The 16,468-nt window shown below is 43.3% G+C and overlaps 1 protein-coding gene across 3 annotated transcripts in view; it reads right to left on the reverse strand.

The window, feature by feature from the left end:
* Nucleotides 1–2,948: 2,948 nt before the first annotated feature.
* The window catches only part of BEND4 (BEN domain containing 4), a 176,575-nt gene continuing 163,055 nt past the window's right edge, over nucleotides 2,949–16,468 (reverse strand). For 2 of the 3 annotated variants that reach the window (XM_068268181.1, XM_068268198.1), the window contains exon 5: nucleotides 2,949–3,653. In XM_068268181.1, the coding sequence (XP_068124282.1) occupies nucleotides 3,436–3,653 (218 nt within the window). In that variant the 3' untranslated portion in view covers nucleotides 2,949–3,435. The remainder of the gene's footprint in view (nucleotides 3,654–16,468) is intronic. The other variant, XM_068268188.1, reaches the window with a different exon arrangement.

The following is a 16,468-nucleotide window of genomic DNA, read 5'->3' on the forward strand; positions in this document are numbered from 1 at the left end:
TGTGCTGAACCGCAAAACGCTAGCAAAACCGCTCAGTTTAGGTTTTACTGGGCGTTTCCGCTAGCGTTTCAATACTTTACATTGAAGCGCTAACGCTCCCAAAATGCTGCACGTCCTGCGTTTGCGTTTCTGAGAAACGCAAACGTTCCTGTGGAAGTTGCCTCATCCATTAACATTAGCCCAGCGTTTTGGCAAACTGCTAGCGTATCGCAGTGCTGCCAAAATGCTGCCAAAAGCGCTCCTGTGGGTTTCAGCCCTAAAAGAGTTGTGCAGCCCAGATTTGTGTGTAGTGTAGATGCAACAGACAATCCCGGACATGGTTGAGATGGACACGTGTGAACAGTGAACAGGTACATGCTATGGATGGTCAATGAGACGCACTCGAAGTTGATGTAGAATTATGCTAATTATGTATCTATATTCATTCATGAAGCTTGAAAACAGACCAAATTCCGCGTATGTATTGTTCCCCTGCCAAATGACAGCTCACCCTGCTGTGGCTCAAATTCCCGGGCAGCGTTAAATACTATTCCCCCTCCAATTCGTAGCAACTTGGAGGGGTACTCCAAATTACCCTGGTGCAGGGTGTGCACTATAACAATAGCTCACAGCGCCACAACCACCTGCTTCGCAAATTCCTTTTTTTTCCTTTTTGATTGGTTCATTTTGAAGCTGCATGGATTTGCATAATTTCGCATCAACTCATAATTATTTGCATCTCATTTACTAAACCATGGAGTCATATTTGCATGCCTGTTGATCCTCTGCCATCTGTTTAGGTAAATTGGCTGGCAGTGGACCTAGTGTGAACTGGTCCTCACGATGAAGCATGTGATCAGTTTGATGAGGTAGTACATTTGTAGGTCTCTGAGCAATGCCTGCTTTTTCTTACACAGGAAACAAGCAATACATTCCTGTGAACAGCAAATCAGAGCCTTACCAATCTCTTGCCGGCTTGAAGGACAACTGAAGTGAGAACTATATGGAAGCTGCTATATTTATTTCCTTTTAAACAATACTAGTTGCTTGGCAGCCCTGCTGGTCTATTGGACTTCAGTAGTGTCTGAATCATATTAGAAACAAGCATGCAGCTAATCTTGTTAGATCTGACAATAGTGCCAGAAACACCTGATCTGCTGCATGCTTGTTCAGGGTCTGTGGCTAAAAGTGTTAAGAGGCAGAGGAGCAGCGAGGCTGCCAGGCAACTGGTATTGCTTAAAAGGAAATAAATATGGCAGCCTCGACATACCTCTTGCTACAGTTGTCCTTTGAGACCTCTTTCACAGTGCGACGTTAAAGTCGCACATCAGAAAATGTTTCAATGCAGACTAACGCACAGCAATACTAAGTCTGTGCGACATTCACAGTGCACACGTTGCGTTTGTGTGTAACATGTAGCGTTATAAGAAAGTACTGCATGCAGTGCGTTATACACGTTATTAGCTGCGTGGGACTGTTTGCACATGCTCAGTAATGACTTGGAAGCATACTTTTCATTGCCTGTATTCTCTACCGTATGCAACAATCACAAAGCATTAAGATGCGTTGCTTGGAGCATTGCGTCGTAATTTGCGTTGCGACTTTAACGTTGTATCAAAATGCAATGTGCTACTGTAAAAGAGGCCTTCAGGGACCCTTAACAGAGAGGGTTATGGATATTTCTTTTTAAACAATACCAGTTTCCTGGCAATCCTGCTGATCTTTTTGGATGCAGTAGTAGCTGAATCACACACCTGGCACAAGCGTGTAGCTAATCCAGTCTGACTTCATTCAGAGCTCCTGATCTACATGCTTGTTGAGGGGCCGTGTGACTAAAAGTATTGGAGACACAGGATCAGCAGGAGCGCCGGGCAGCTGGTATTATTTTAAAAGGAAAAATCCACATCCTTCTCAGTTTAGGTTCCTTGATCACATGCTTCTCCATAAAGCTCTGATGTGTTGGTCACAGTCAGGTGTTGCTTTCATTTCCCTGTGCAAGGTAAAGCAGGAAGTGATCACAGCAAATCCATCACCTAATTAAGCTGATCACGCAATTATTTATGAGCTCTGCTCCACATGTGCAACACTAAATACATTAGGTCATTTATACATCTTGGAGATACCAACATTTTGAGATACTTTGATTTTTTATTGTTTTAATTAAAACTATGTAATATCAATATGAAGCTTACTCACTGGTGATCTATAGCCATCGACTGGGTACATGTGAGAAATGTTAACATTCTTTTTTTTTTGTTCCTCTATGTGAGAGTCCTAACCAACTTGGAACTGAATATAAACTTAGCCCCATCTACCTCCCACTGGTCCTATAGCTGCTGGTGTTCCCCTGTGATGTACTGCAGTGAAGCATCTTCCCACTCTCTCTACCTCCCACCGGTCCTATAGCTGCTGGTGTTCCCCTGTGATGTACTGCAGTGAAGCATCTTCCCACTCTCTCTACCTCCCACCGGTCCTATAGCTGCTGGTGTTCCCCTATGATGTACTGCAGTGAAGCATCTTCCCACTCTCTCTACCTCCCACTGGTCCTATAGCTGCTGGTGTTCCCCTGTAATGTACTGCAGTGAAGCACCTTCCCATCCTCTCTATCTCCCACTGGTCCTGCAGTTGCTGGTGTACCACTGTAATGTTCTAGTACCCTCCAAACCCCCCCCCCCCCCCCCACACCTCCAACCATGCAGATCTTAATAATGATGAATATCATGTATCAAAATGGGTCTCTAACCACAAACACCATTCATCTACAACAGACTCCACTTGTCCTCCCCATCCCACGCAACAGAATGGTCTATGAGGCACAGCCGAACACTGTCTGTACAGCAATCCCTCCCAAAAATGTCTCTATAAATAATAATTCATAATTGTAAATTATGATGTGCTGTATTGTGGACAAAAATATTTAGCGGTTGGAAATAATTTACACACACAGGCAGAAATGATCAGTGTCAGGATTGTGGTGACAACGGTTTATGAACACAGGGTAGAACAATTTGCGGTTTTGCATAATTGAACTTTGTTGTGAAAATGCAAATTCTATTAAAGCTAAATCTACAGAACACACCAACACCTTACTGCCTCAGGTCCTCGTTTCATATGTGTTGTGTTCTATACAGAGGGAGTGAGTAACAGTCACATAACAGGGGCCACAGGAAGTCCCTGAAGTTTCATCAGGATGACGGAACTCTTACACACATACATACACACACTTTTACAGACTTGTAGTATGCTTTGGACTGGTTTAGTGGCGGACTTTTTTTACTGCTGGTACGGCACTTTTTGAGTCCTTGTGTCGTGCACAGCAAGATAACATAGAAGACACATTAACCCAACTATTACACTAAGCTTTCATTTTGTGGCTAACTTTTCTTTCTCGACTTTTTTTTTCCTTTTTTGAACTTTATTTTGAACTTTATTTTCTTCCATATTTGTTCTTTTTCATCAATCCCCAGAGCCATCATGAGAGCTTCTGTTAAAAAGATCATCTTGAAGGACTTGGTGGTCAATGCCTTCGTAATAGGTGTTCCCATTATGGAAGAATGTCCCCACCGCACGTCCTTGGCGTGCATGTCCTACAGCATCGCTGAATACTTTGTTGATCTGTTCTTCGGATGGCATCCACCAGTCAGGGTTTGACGTGCAGTGCATCCTAATGAACTCTGCGTGTGAAAAAAAAAAAGATGAACACAGATGAGAAGTGGAACATTCATTTTGGGAATAAATTAACAGTTTTTAACAAGTGGAATACTATGACAATATTATGATGATAGATGATGGCCAGAGCCACAAAACCAGCTCATCGTTCACCCTGGATTATGTAGTAGTGCAGGTTTTGGGGACCCCTCTTCACAACGGAAGTAGAGATCCTCGAGCCCATGGAAAAGGTTTACAAAGGCGCCCACGCTCCACATATATCATAGCTAAGTTTATCTGTTTGCATTGACCTGAGGAAGCGGGCTTAGACCCATGAAACAGAATAACCATTTTTTTATAATAAAAGACTCCTTTTTCCCATCTAGATGAGTCGACATTGGAGGTAAGATACCTCTTATTTTATTTTTATTCATGGTCTTAGAACCTAAATCCAGCCTACCCTATCACACATATTGGACGCCTACCCAACATTTTCACTCATTGTTCACCCGCATGTGTAGCGGTCAACAGACATGTCGGGTTTACATTATGTTTAGTAAAGTCCTGACAGTTTTTTTTAGTTTTGGGGGGTTTTTTTTATGGTCAACTTGCAGTTTTTTGTACTTTTAATTTACAGTAGAATGCTGCCATAAATTCCTCTAGGGGAAACAAATCTTATCTCTTACTGTTTAAGATTTATAGTCCATAGGGGAGAAGGAATGGAGGGCTGCTGATCAGCTATACTGTCTGACAGCTGGAGTTTACATGCCCGTGAATTTGTGCTGTCTGTGCAGGAAAACTTTTTATTTAAGAGTTCTGTTTCTACAACCCTGGCACAGTGGCACTAATCACTGAAGCTTGTATGTACTGGTATTATCAGGAGATAGATGCAGCAGAGCAAGCTGTCTCATCACACACCAGGAAGTAAGGAAGATACACGGAGCTCTGGAATTCAGGCTGTGTGTACAGGAAAGAAGGGCTGCTTCGGACCAGAAGAAACTATTTACTTTAACATGTGGCCTCTCCCAAGTCCTGCTGCCTTTCTGCTCTTTCAGCACCTAAGGCAATGGCCTTTGTGGGCTTTCGAGAAATCCAGCCCTGCTCACTGTACTAAATAAATGCTTATCGTGGACCACTGATTTACAAGGTAATGCCTACTCCACACCATACAATTTTCTGTTAGATTTTCTGTAATTAGATTATTTTCTGTAAAGTACAGGCCCATACACACGTCGGATTTTTTTAAACGACGGGTCGTTCGGACGTCCCGTCGTTCAGTCGTCCGGACGTCAAATCGGGCGTGTGTACAGTCCGTCGTTCAGCTGATAAGACTGGTTTTGAGTGATCCGCCTGATCTGCCGGGCAGCACGGTGGTGTAGTGGTTAGCTCTCTCGTCTTGCAGCGCTGGGCCCCTGGTTCGTATCCCAGTCAGGGCACTATCTGCAAAGAGTTTGTATGTTCTCTCCGTGTCTGTGTGGGTTTCCTCCGGGCACTCTGGTTTCCTCCCACATTCCAAAAACATACAGATAAGTTAATTGGCTCCCCCTAAAAAAAAAAAATTGGCCCTAGACTACAGTACTTACACTACATAATATAGACATATGGTAATGGTAGGGATTAGATTGTGAGCTCCTTTGAGGGACAGTTAGTGACAAGATATATATATATATATACACTGTACAGCGCTGCGTAATATGTCGGCGCTATATAAATACTAAATAATAATAATAATAAAAATAATAATCTGCCCCAAAATAAAAAAAATAAGCTATACCTTATTCAAAACAGTGCCAAACAAGGCATAGGGAATTAATGTACACAATAAACCACATACAGCGCTGTTCCCATGGGAACCAACACTTCCTAATATTTTAAGATAATTTTTATTATACTTAATAAAGACTGAAAGGACATCCGAGGTGAAAATAAACTGATGAGAAAAACAATTGTATCAATCCTCGTTCTCCTAAAAAAGATTTTTTTTGTTTTTAGATATCCCACAGTTTTATTTTATATTCAAATCTATTTTTCAAGTTTTTACTGTTTTATTGTCTCTGCTTAATGATACATGCATGGAAGTATGCTAGAGCTAAAATCCGAACTATTGACTTTTTATCTCTTTTCTGCACCAGGAAGCCATTTACTGACAGGAAAGTATTGTATGGCTGTAATTACTTATGCTATAGTCTGACCCAGTCCGACCTGATCCCGACCCAGATAGAAACTGTCACTTGCATACCTGATTTTTAACTCTTTCAGGCAGAGAAATAAAAAAAAAGGAACACAGCCTAGTTATTTGTGTGCTTGGCACTATAGATACACATGTCTATCTCATCATGTCACATGTCACCTCGTTTGTCCTATAACTTTAAAAACATTTTTCTTGTGAAGCGATCTTTACTTGCAACTTTATGTGAAAAAGATGATTACCTTTAATTTGCATAGCGGGAAACATGGCAGCGCTTTCAAACGAAAACTTATACCTGAATGATTTATGTGCATTGATGTGCGGACCCCAACAACTGGACTACATCACACACCTAGCACTCACTACAGGCAAAAGGGGGGTGAACGTATACCTGAATGATTTATCTGCATTGATGTGCAGAGCCCCACTCATTCAGGTATAAGTTCACCCCCCTTTTGCCTGTAGTGAGTGCTAAGTGTGTGATGTAGTCCAGTTGTTGGGGTCTGCACATCAATGCACATAAATCATTCAGGTATAAGTTTTCGTTTGAAAGCGCTGCCATGTTTCCCGCTATGCAAGTTCAATGTAAGTATACTAATGGCCAGCTGCATTCACTGCTTCAAATTCACTTTCAACATTTTTAGATTAGAATTAGCACATAATTTGCATCTGTTTTGCATCCAAGGCATGTATTTAGTTCCAGAGGGGCTTTGCATTGCCCCTGTAAGCTTGCAGTTCAGATGCATCCTTGAGCGCTGTCACTTATTTGTCTGTTTTGTTTTATGAAATGTGTATACCTTTAATTTACAAAACAGTGTTTCTTTGACTCGCGCTATCTGGTATACAGCACAAAAATACCAGAGAGCTATATAATTATATGCAAACATTAATATTTCAGGATGGAGTATATTTGGATTATAGTATGTGAGCTGCAGCCATTCTTATCTCTATTGCCATGAGAACTGGGACACATATTTTAGTGTACATTTCATTTCCTTCATCCAATTAGCGGCCTACCTTATTAATGAAATCGGAGAACCTGCCTCTTTATAATGCCGTAGTACCGCAGCACGCCGAGCTCTGCCTCACATTCCACTTTATTAGTTTATAGTTTATAATCTCCCTTGCTTTAATTTATATAGCAGTAACATCTGGCTAGGCTTTAAATAATGAACAAAAAGGGACATCTGTTGATCTGTATTTATGGAATGATTTGTCTGGGTGCTCATTGACGGGAGGTTTGTATATTTTAATTAATGATGTTGTAGGTGCCCCGTGCTTCTCGCAAATGGATATTAAAATGATTCAGTCAAATGAAAGGAAGCGCCGGGTTATGGACACAACCGCCTGTCGAAGAAAAAGGAATGTAAATGAGGCAAACGCTGGCAGAACAAAAAATACAACAAGACAATAAATGAATTTGTAAATACTGCAAATAATAAACAAGCCATTACATGAACTTCTTACAACGCTTTCCACTGGCAGACCTAAAAAATAATGACATTTGTTGTTGAAGTGTACCAGGGACAAGAAAGTAAAAGGATGTACCTGGGGCTTCCCCCAGCCCCCTATAGTCCATCTGCTCCCTCACCGTCCTCCCGATCCCCGCCATTGTGCTTGCCGTTAGCATGGACTACTGCACATGTGTGGTCCTGGCCCTGTACTCTCCCCTCCCCCCGATTGCACTTCCGTAGCTAAGAGCATTCTGTGCATGCGCAGTTCGTTAAGACTGTAACTTTGCTTGTGCAGGACACTTCTGGCCATGGGAGCACGAATGGGGGGAGGCAGGACACAATTCAGGAAGAGAGACGAGCGGAGTAACTACTGAGGGCGATCAGCGGGATCCCACCACGGCGGATGCTGTTACCATCAGATAAGCGCTCTGTTTGTTTTATATCTGGTACGCAGATTTTAGTGTAGGTTTTAGTATTAAAAAGATTACAGTTTTATGCTATGGAAGTTTTGTCTCTTGTCTCTTACTGTGTGGACATAAGGAATTTTGGATTGGAGCACTGCTTGGTTAAAATTTATTGCAAGTGGAGGATATATGTGTTCTTTGTGAGCAAGCGCACCCCTGATCTGGAATAACTGGTGACACTATTCCTCTTTTATATAACTAATTGCCATATCAAGTTCTGTGCTGTGGAGCACGACTTTTTAACCCTTGGGTTATTAGAACTAAATGAATGGAGGGAGGGGGGAGAGAGTGGCCAGGACTGCTCAGTGGCACACAACCCAGCTGGACTGCAGACTCCACAGCAGTGCAATGAGGAAACCAGACATGGGGGAGCCAGCGGGCTACATGGAGCTGGAGGAAGCCCCAAGTAAGTATAAATCCTTTTACTTTCATTGTCTCAAGTTTACTTTAAAAGGAATCTGAAGTGACATGGGGTGTATTCACTAATTTATGGTACAGGTGATGTGCGTAGAGAGTGCATGGCAATTTTACAAGGTACATAACGCGTGTGTTAGCTAGATAACAAAAGTTGCGCTATTTGCGCAATGTGCACTTATTGTAAATATCGGTAAAAAGTTACGCTTACTATGTACTGAATCACCCTTGCAACACATGCTGCTAGTCTGTGTATAAAATGGTAAAACTGCCGCTCCCTGGGCACAGCAACCTTACTGATATGTAGAGAATATGGCCCTATACTGTATGTGCTATGTGTTCAGTGTCACTTTCGGTATGCTCCTAATATGTACATTTGTGCAATGAAGGAAGCATTACCTGCTGAGTGACACTTATCCACATTACATCTCCAGCATACCGAGAGCAACTTCCCATGTGGTCCTGTCCCAGGCTTTATACCAGCCGCCCAGCTTCCTGCGCTATGCCTTTGCTGCAAAAAATGCTCAGATTGGTTATATCACTTAACGCCTGACTTAAGTTGGCTGAGGCGACTGATAACGAGCACCTCAGCCGATTAATCAGGCAGGTGTATGCTGCTCCAGCTCAGGGATGCTCTTTCCCTTGCCAAGCAGTCATACTTCTCCTCACTCATTTTTTTACAGTCCCATAAATAGAGATGGCTCGAACGGTTAGACCGCAAACTTATTCTTGCGAACTTCGGTAGTTTGCGGTGAGCCTCGAACTATATGTGAGTTCGACCCGCCCCCTGTACTACATCATTAGGGTCAACTTTGACCCTCTACATCACAGTCAGCAGACACAGGGTAGCCAATCAGGCTACACTCCCACCTGGAGCCCCCCCCCCCCCTTATAAAACGCAGGCAGCGTCAGCCTTTTCACTCACTCGTGTGACTGCAGTAATTAGGGAAGGGTGAGAACCTGATGACATAGGGAAAGCTTAGTTAGGCTCTTGTGTTAGGCTTGTTAGCTTGCTCCTTCTTGCTGATACTTATTGCTAAAAAGCACTTCTTATCCTCAACAGTTCTTTTGAGAGCTAATGTTGTTCTTGTGATCTATTTTTTTTGTTTGTGTGTGTGGCCCACAGACACTTGTGTTGCATATAGAGCCCTGTCAGTCAGACGCAGCTGCTGGACCTTGGCCCCTTGGTAATTCCTACTGTGCCACTGCCATGCCCAGCACATTCAGTGACTACCTGTGTGTGTGACAGCTGCACATTTGTAATACCAATCCCTGCATACCTGTTCAGTAGTGCACCACCTACCTACGTGAGAGCACGCAGTGTTATATACTACCAATCACTGCACCTGTTCACGGTACCGGTGTGTGTGTGTGTGACAGCTGCACATTTGTAATACCAATACCTGCATACCTGTTCAGTAGTGCACCTACCTACGTGAGCCCACGCAGTGTTATATACCACCAGTCACTGCACCTGTCCACGGTACCTGTGTGTGTGACAGCTGCACATTTGTAATACCAATCACTGCATACCTGTTCACTGCATCTGTGTGACTGCACATTGTATTAGTCAAGTCAGAGCATACCTTACACTTCATCCACCCCAATATGGACAAAACATGAGGCAGGCCACCCAGCAGGTCTGTTTGAGGTCGTGCTGTTGTGATTTTGTGCGGCCCTGGACCAAAGTACAGTGTTCAGAAGACGCGTGCCATCAACCCCCAAGATTGTCAGGACGTACTGGACTATTTAACACAGAACACCTCATCTTCCTCAGCTTCTGCACAGAAGTGTGACATATCTTCCTCCTCCTGCTCTGATTCTGGCACCCAACTTAACACTTAGTCGGACACCACTACCAAAGTGCTATCACCCCAGGGCTCAGCGGTGTGGAAATCTTTTTGTGTGTCTGCCTTAGATGATAGCAATGCCATCTGTACTCTCTGCCACCAAAAATTGAGCCGTGGAAAGACCAAGACCCGCGTAGGGACAACTTCCTTACGAAGGCACATGATGACAAAGCACAAACTTCAATGGGATGACCACCTGAGGAAAAGCCACACACTGCAGTGGAAGATACCAGGTCGCAATTATTTCTCAAAAAAGGTGATACCCAAACTGTACCGTGATGTTGAAAGGCAAGTGGTGTCATCTCTGGCACACAGCGTTGGGTCAAGGGTTCATCTGACCACATGGTCTGCAAAGCACGGTCAGGCCTGCCCGAAGACTTAGTCCCCACACACAGCATCTCTGCCTGCACGCCGCTTGACTGCCTTCTCCACCACCACCAACAGGGTCCAGGACTCCAGGCGGATTCCTGAATTTTTAAGGCTGCTACTAGCAGCGGCCACTATAATAATTTTTCTGGTGCATGTACATGCCTGCCTAATTTTTCTGCAACAACAAAACAAAAGGCATGTACATGTGGCAATTCCCCTTTTTGATCGTTACATTGCCGCGGTGAAGGGGCTTGCGTATCACAATGTAGCAATGACCGACGGCTATATGAGTGTCTCGGGGGGGGGGTTGCACACCCACGATAATAAGGTCGTTGCTTCATTGTGGACAGACCAAATTCAATTAGCTGGACAGTCACGATTCTGTCATTGAGCTACCTCAGCCCGGCAACTATATGGGTTGGAAAGCCGCCATCACCTGCACTCTTGTCATGGTGCGCACTAGTCCAGCACGGCCGTCACTTCACAAACAGCTGTTTGCGGTGCGTTACACAGTGAGTTTGGTCTGTTAGTGTGAACCAGTACACTAGTTACACTCCCTGATTGATGTATACACATGCAAGATGTTTTAAAGCACTTTAGGCCTCCAATTTAGCATGAAATGTGATTTCTGCCCTTAAAACGCTGCTGTGCGTCAAAAACTCAGATGTTAGACCCCTTGAAACATCTTTTCCTTTACTTTTGTGGTCAGCATAAATGTTTGTCGTTTTCAAAGTTTGCCTCCCCATTGAAGTCTATTGCGGTTCTAAAAGTTCACATGAACCAAACTTTTGTGGAAGTTCGTGTTCGAGGTTTGCGAACCAAAAATCAGAGGTTCGAGCCATCTCTACCCATAAACCCTAGACAACTTTTTAACACCTTCAACTCTCTTCGCCCACTGTCTATGGGAATACCACAAGGCTCCGTCCTTTGACCCCTGCTCTTTTCCATTTACACTCACGGCCTGGGACAAATAAAAAGCTCTTTTGGATTTTAATATTACCTCTATGCTGATAACACACAAATTTATTGTTCTGCCCAAGACCTCTTTACACTACTATCTTAAGTCCCCGGCTGTCTATCTGCTGTATCTAAATTCATGTCATCCTATATCCTTAAATTTAACATGAGCAAAATGGAGATTGGGATATTTCCACCTTTGCTCATTATTCCACCTACCATAGTCACAAGCAATGTAGAAAACACCCCAATATCCTCAACTCCTAAAGCTTTCTGTCTGGGGGATATTCTGGAGTCTGAACTCTCATTTATACCACATATCAACACATTAACTACTTTCTGCAATTTCCATCTCAAAGACATTTCCAGAATCCGTCCATTCCTCTCCAAAGAGGCAACCAAAATAATTGTACATGCTCTAATCATATCCCGTCTTGACTACTGTAACACCCTACTCAGTGGTTTACTGGCACCTCTCCAGTCCCTACTAAACTCTGCTGCCCGTCTCATCCTCTCAGCCATTCTCTCCATTGGTTACCAATTATCCAAAGGATCCAGTTTAAACTTCTCACGCTTGCATACAAAGCTCTACACAAGTTGTCACCTCCATACATTTCCTCTTTATTCTCCAGATACCTCCCCATCCAGATCCTCTGTTCCTCACAGGAGACCCTTTTTTCCTCTAGACTGGTCATCTCCTCTCACTCTCGCAGCCAGGACTTCTTACAGGCTTTCCCTCTCCTTTGGAACTCTCTCCCACAGCCTGTTTGTCATGCTTTGAGCCTGGAAACCTTCAGACATACTCTGAAAACAAACCTATACAGATAAGCTTATAATTTTCTATAGGTAGCATTAAAGAGACTCTGTAACAACATTTTCAGCCTTATTTCTTGTATCCTATAAGTTCCTATACCTGTTCTAATGTTGTTTGGATTTCTGCAGCCTTTCTAGTTGCACTGTCTCTGTAATATATCTAATCTTCTTTTCTTTGTCAAGCCTTGTCGAGCCAGAGAGGAATGCGCTGCCTCTGCTGTGATAGGGAGAAGTTATACACGCCCCCTGCAGGCTCTGTGTGCTTTGTTTGCTCCTCACAGACAGAGCTGTCTGAGGGGAAAGGAAGCTGCCTGTCTCATGCTGAGAACTGTGAGAATCCCAGACTGGAGTGCAGATAATTCTCTATGTAATAAAAACTTGTAGTATACTGTAACATGAGATATATACAAACATCACTTCCTGGTTAGCGGCCATGTTTTTTGTTTGTAAACACTGCCTAAAACTGGCAATTAAAAGCCAGGATCCCGGCGGGGAGCTGTGGAAACGGCAAAGAGGGGCCCAGGAGAACATAATGAATAGAATGGTATGCTTTTTATAGTAAGAGAGTTGAGAGTACAGATTCTCTTTAAAGGTCGCTTCCTCACCCATTAACACCTGTGCCTCCTTCCCTATTGTTTCCTTCTCACTACTCTGTAGATTGTAAGCTCGCAAGGGCAGGGACCTCCTCCTAGTGTTTCTCATACTGCTGTAATTTACCATATACATATGTACCAACTTTAGAGACATCGCAAACTACACATTAACTATGCATGTATTTGTATTTCTACTATTGAATGTCATGACTGTACAGTGTCTTGAATTTCTCATGTATATTTGTTCCCCAATGTTTGTTTTGTACTATGTACAGCGCTATTGAAGATGTTGGTGTTATACAAATAAATAATAACCAGCATTGTTTGATAAAAAAATCTTATACATTTAACAAATGAAATAATCCAGTAGCACCACGTATTGAATTATGGCTCTTTTATCTCTTAAAACATACATACATGTGAGATGGCTAGGAACAGCGACAGACCGCTGTTTCAGACCAGTGTCTTTTATCAAGTTCTCCCAGAGGTGTTACATACAGCTTAATAAAGGACACTGGTCTGAACCAGCAGTCTGTCTGTTAGAATTTAAGTATGATATGCTTGAATTCGGAGGCCACAGTCACTTTACCTAACTGGTTTAGTAAAAGGACTTGCTCTGCAGAGAGTCTCTTTAAGGATAATTTCTCTTAGAGATAAATAAAGACAGTTCTGATTTTCAGTAGAACATTGTACTGGAACTCCCAAGGCTGTATCAGAGATATCCAGTGCAGAGGCCAGACCAGCTGGCGACGAACAACATAAACATGAGCCATTGTTATGAAAATATTCTCACAAGTACATTAAACAATGGTCTCCTCAGAACAATGGGACAGGTCATTGGAAAATTCAATTTTTCAGTGCATGCGCAGTAAAAGAATGTGCTTGTCATGATATCACGGGTTCTTATCAGCCAATAGCAGGCGATGAGTTATTGATCCGTCCCTGCTCAGATGATGTCACATTTAACTCTTTAGAGGTGAGTATAAGAGGAGCAAACGTGGGCTCCCGAGGGGCTTCTGACTGAGGACTTTATTCACTCCTTTTCCTACTTTTATTCTACATGATCTGTATGCTGTATATATATATGCCTAGCATAGATGCATAGATGTAACTTAGAGAGGCCTGATCTAGCTAATAGGGATAGATCAAGTGAAGCAAGGAATGCATAAGATTCTACAGACTGTTTGCTTTGCTGCGGTTAGATATTGCTACTGATATTATCTGCAGTTAGATCAGCAATAAATACAGTTAGAGTTTCCTGAATGACCTAACTTACTCTCTTGGTATATTGCTCTTCCACGTATATTCTGTGCATATATAGGATGAGATACAGGTGCAGTATCAGTGTATGCATCGTTCTGTGGTTTCTGTTATTTCTTGTGGTTTCATGTACAGTTTAATGTGAAGAGCAACTCAGTTCTTTTTTATTAATAAATTATCTCTCTATACCTTGTGAACCCAAGGTACAATGAACATATTAAATGACATATTAAATGATTGTCTTGGGGTGACTGTCCAAAGGGTGGAAACCACAGAGCCATGCAGGGATCCTCTGCTTCCAGTGCTGACCAAAATATCATATATCCAATTTACAGTAAATTCTGCACCCCAAATACTGTATAAAATATTTTTTTGTGCGCAATATATGCTAGAATATTTCTCCTGTGTATTGCCTGATGTTGTCTATGCAGTGCTTTGTACAAATCCCACCTTGTGAGAAATCTATGGTATATAGCAGAAACCGTGCTGTAGTCAATATTTCCATCTTGACCTCTGAAGTATAGAGACTAATATGACTCTGGTGTATACTTCAAACTACCACTGGTGATCTGGTTTTTCATATACTTAGTAGAGTTGGGCCGAACGGTTCGCCTGCGAACGGTTCCATGCGAACTTCAGTGGTTCGCGTCCCACAGGCGAAGTTTTGCGGAAGTTCGGTTCGCCCCATAATGCACCATCAGGGTCAACTTTGACCCTCTACATCACAGTCAGCAGGCCCAGTGTAGCCAATTAGGCTACACTAGCCCCTGGAGCCACTCCCCCCCTAATAAAAGGCAGGCAGCGGCGGCCATTAAGCTCACTCGTGTGCCTGCGTTAGTGAGAGTAGGGCGAGCTGCTGCAGACTGTCTCTCATAGGGAAAGATTAGTTAGGCTTAGCTTGTTCCTGGCTGCATACCTGTTCTGTGAACCCACAACTGCATACCTGTACTGTGAACCCACCACTGCATACCTGTACTGTGAACCCACCACTGCATACCTGTACTGTGAACCCACTGCATACCTGTTCAGTGAACCCACCACTGCATACCTGTTCAGTGAACCCGCCACTGCATACCTGTTCTGTGAACCCACCACTGCATACCTGTTCAGTGAACCCACCACTGCATACCTGTTCAGTGAACCTGCCACTGCATACCTGTACTGTTCAGTGAACCCGCCACTGCATACCTGTTCTGTTCAGTGAACCCGCCACTGTATACCTGTTCTGTTCAGTGAACCTGCCACTGTATACCTGTTCTGTGAAACCACCACTACATACCTGTTCTGTTCAGTGAACCCGCCACTGCATACCTGTTCTGTTCAGTGAACCTGCCACTGTATACCTGTTCTGTTCAGTGAACCCGCCACTGTATACCTGTTCAGTTAACCCGCCACTGCATACCTGTTGTGTTCAGTGAACCCGCCACTGTATACCTGTTCTGTTCAGTGAACCTGCCACTGAATACCTGTTCTGTTCAGTGAACCCGCCACTGTATACCTGTTCAGTTAACCTGCCACTGCATACCTGTTGTGTTCAGTGAACCCGCCACTGTATACCTGTTCTGTTCAGTGAACCCGCCACTGCATACCTGTTCTGTGAACCCATATGGGCTGTAAAGCCACCAAAACCTGCACTCTCGCCATGGTGCGCACCAGTCCAGCACGGCCGTCACTACACAAACAGCTGTTTGTGGTGCGTTACACGGTGAGTTTGGTGTGTCAGTGTGAAGCAGTACCTTAATTACACTACCTGATTGATGTATACACATGCAAGATGTTTTAAAGCACTTTAGGCCTGTCATTTAGCATTCAATGTGATTTCTGCCCTTAAAACGCTGCTTTGCGTCAAATCCAGATTTTTCTCGGGGACTTTTGGCATGTATCCCACTCCTCCACCTGGGGGTCCAGGTGTTAGACCCCTTGAAACATCTTTTCCATCACTTTTGTGGGCAGCATAATTTTTTTTTTCAAAGTTCGCATCCCCATTGAAGTCTATTGCGGTTTGCGAACTTTTATGCGAACCGAACCTTCCGCAGAAGTTCGCGAACCCGAAAATCGGAGGTTCGGCCCCACTCTAATACTTAGGTCCTTTTGTCCTTGAATGAGTGCGGGGTTTTTGGATTTATTTACGCCTGGCGTGCATTAATGATGCTCTACCTTTGAGTGTGGGGTCATAGATTCATCTGTCCTCTGTGTACACTCATGTTGATCTTCTCTCCTTTATTATTGCACTATTTTGATACCCTCTATCGGTGCTTGAATCCCGGTATTTACGAGGTTTCTGTGCAATGTGCACCGTGTACTTTTCACGGCTCTAAAGGTGACTTTTATGACTTTGGGGACTTTTTGATCTTTTTTAACCACTTCACCACTGAGCGGTTTTACCCCTTGAGCACCAGAGCAATTTTCACCTTTCAGCTCTCCTTCCATTAATTCGTCTATAACTTTATCATTACTTATCACAATGAAATGAACTACA

Source organism: Hyperolius riggenbachi, chromosome 1 (assembly GCF_040937935.1).
Source record: "Hyperolius riggenbachi isolate aHypRig1 chromosome 1, aHypRig1.pri, whole genome shotgun sequence".
Taxonomy (NCBI): Eukaryota; Metazoa; Chordata; class Amphibia; order Anura; family Hyperoliidae; genus Hyperolius; species Hyperolius riggenbachi.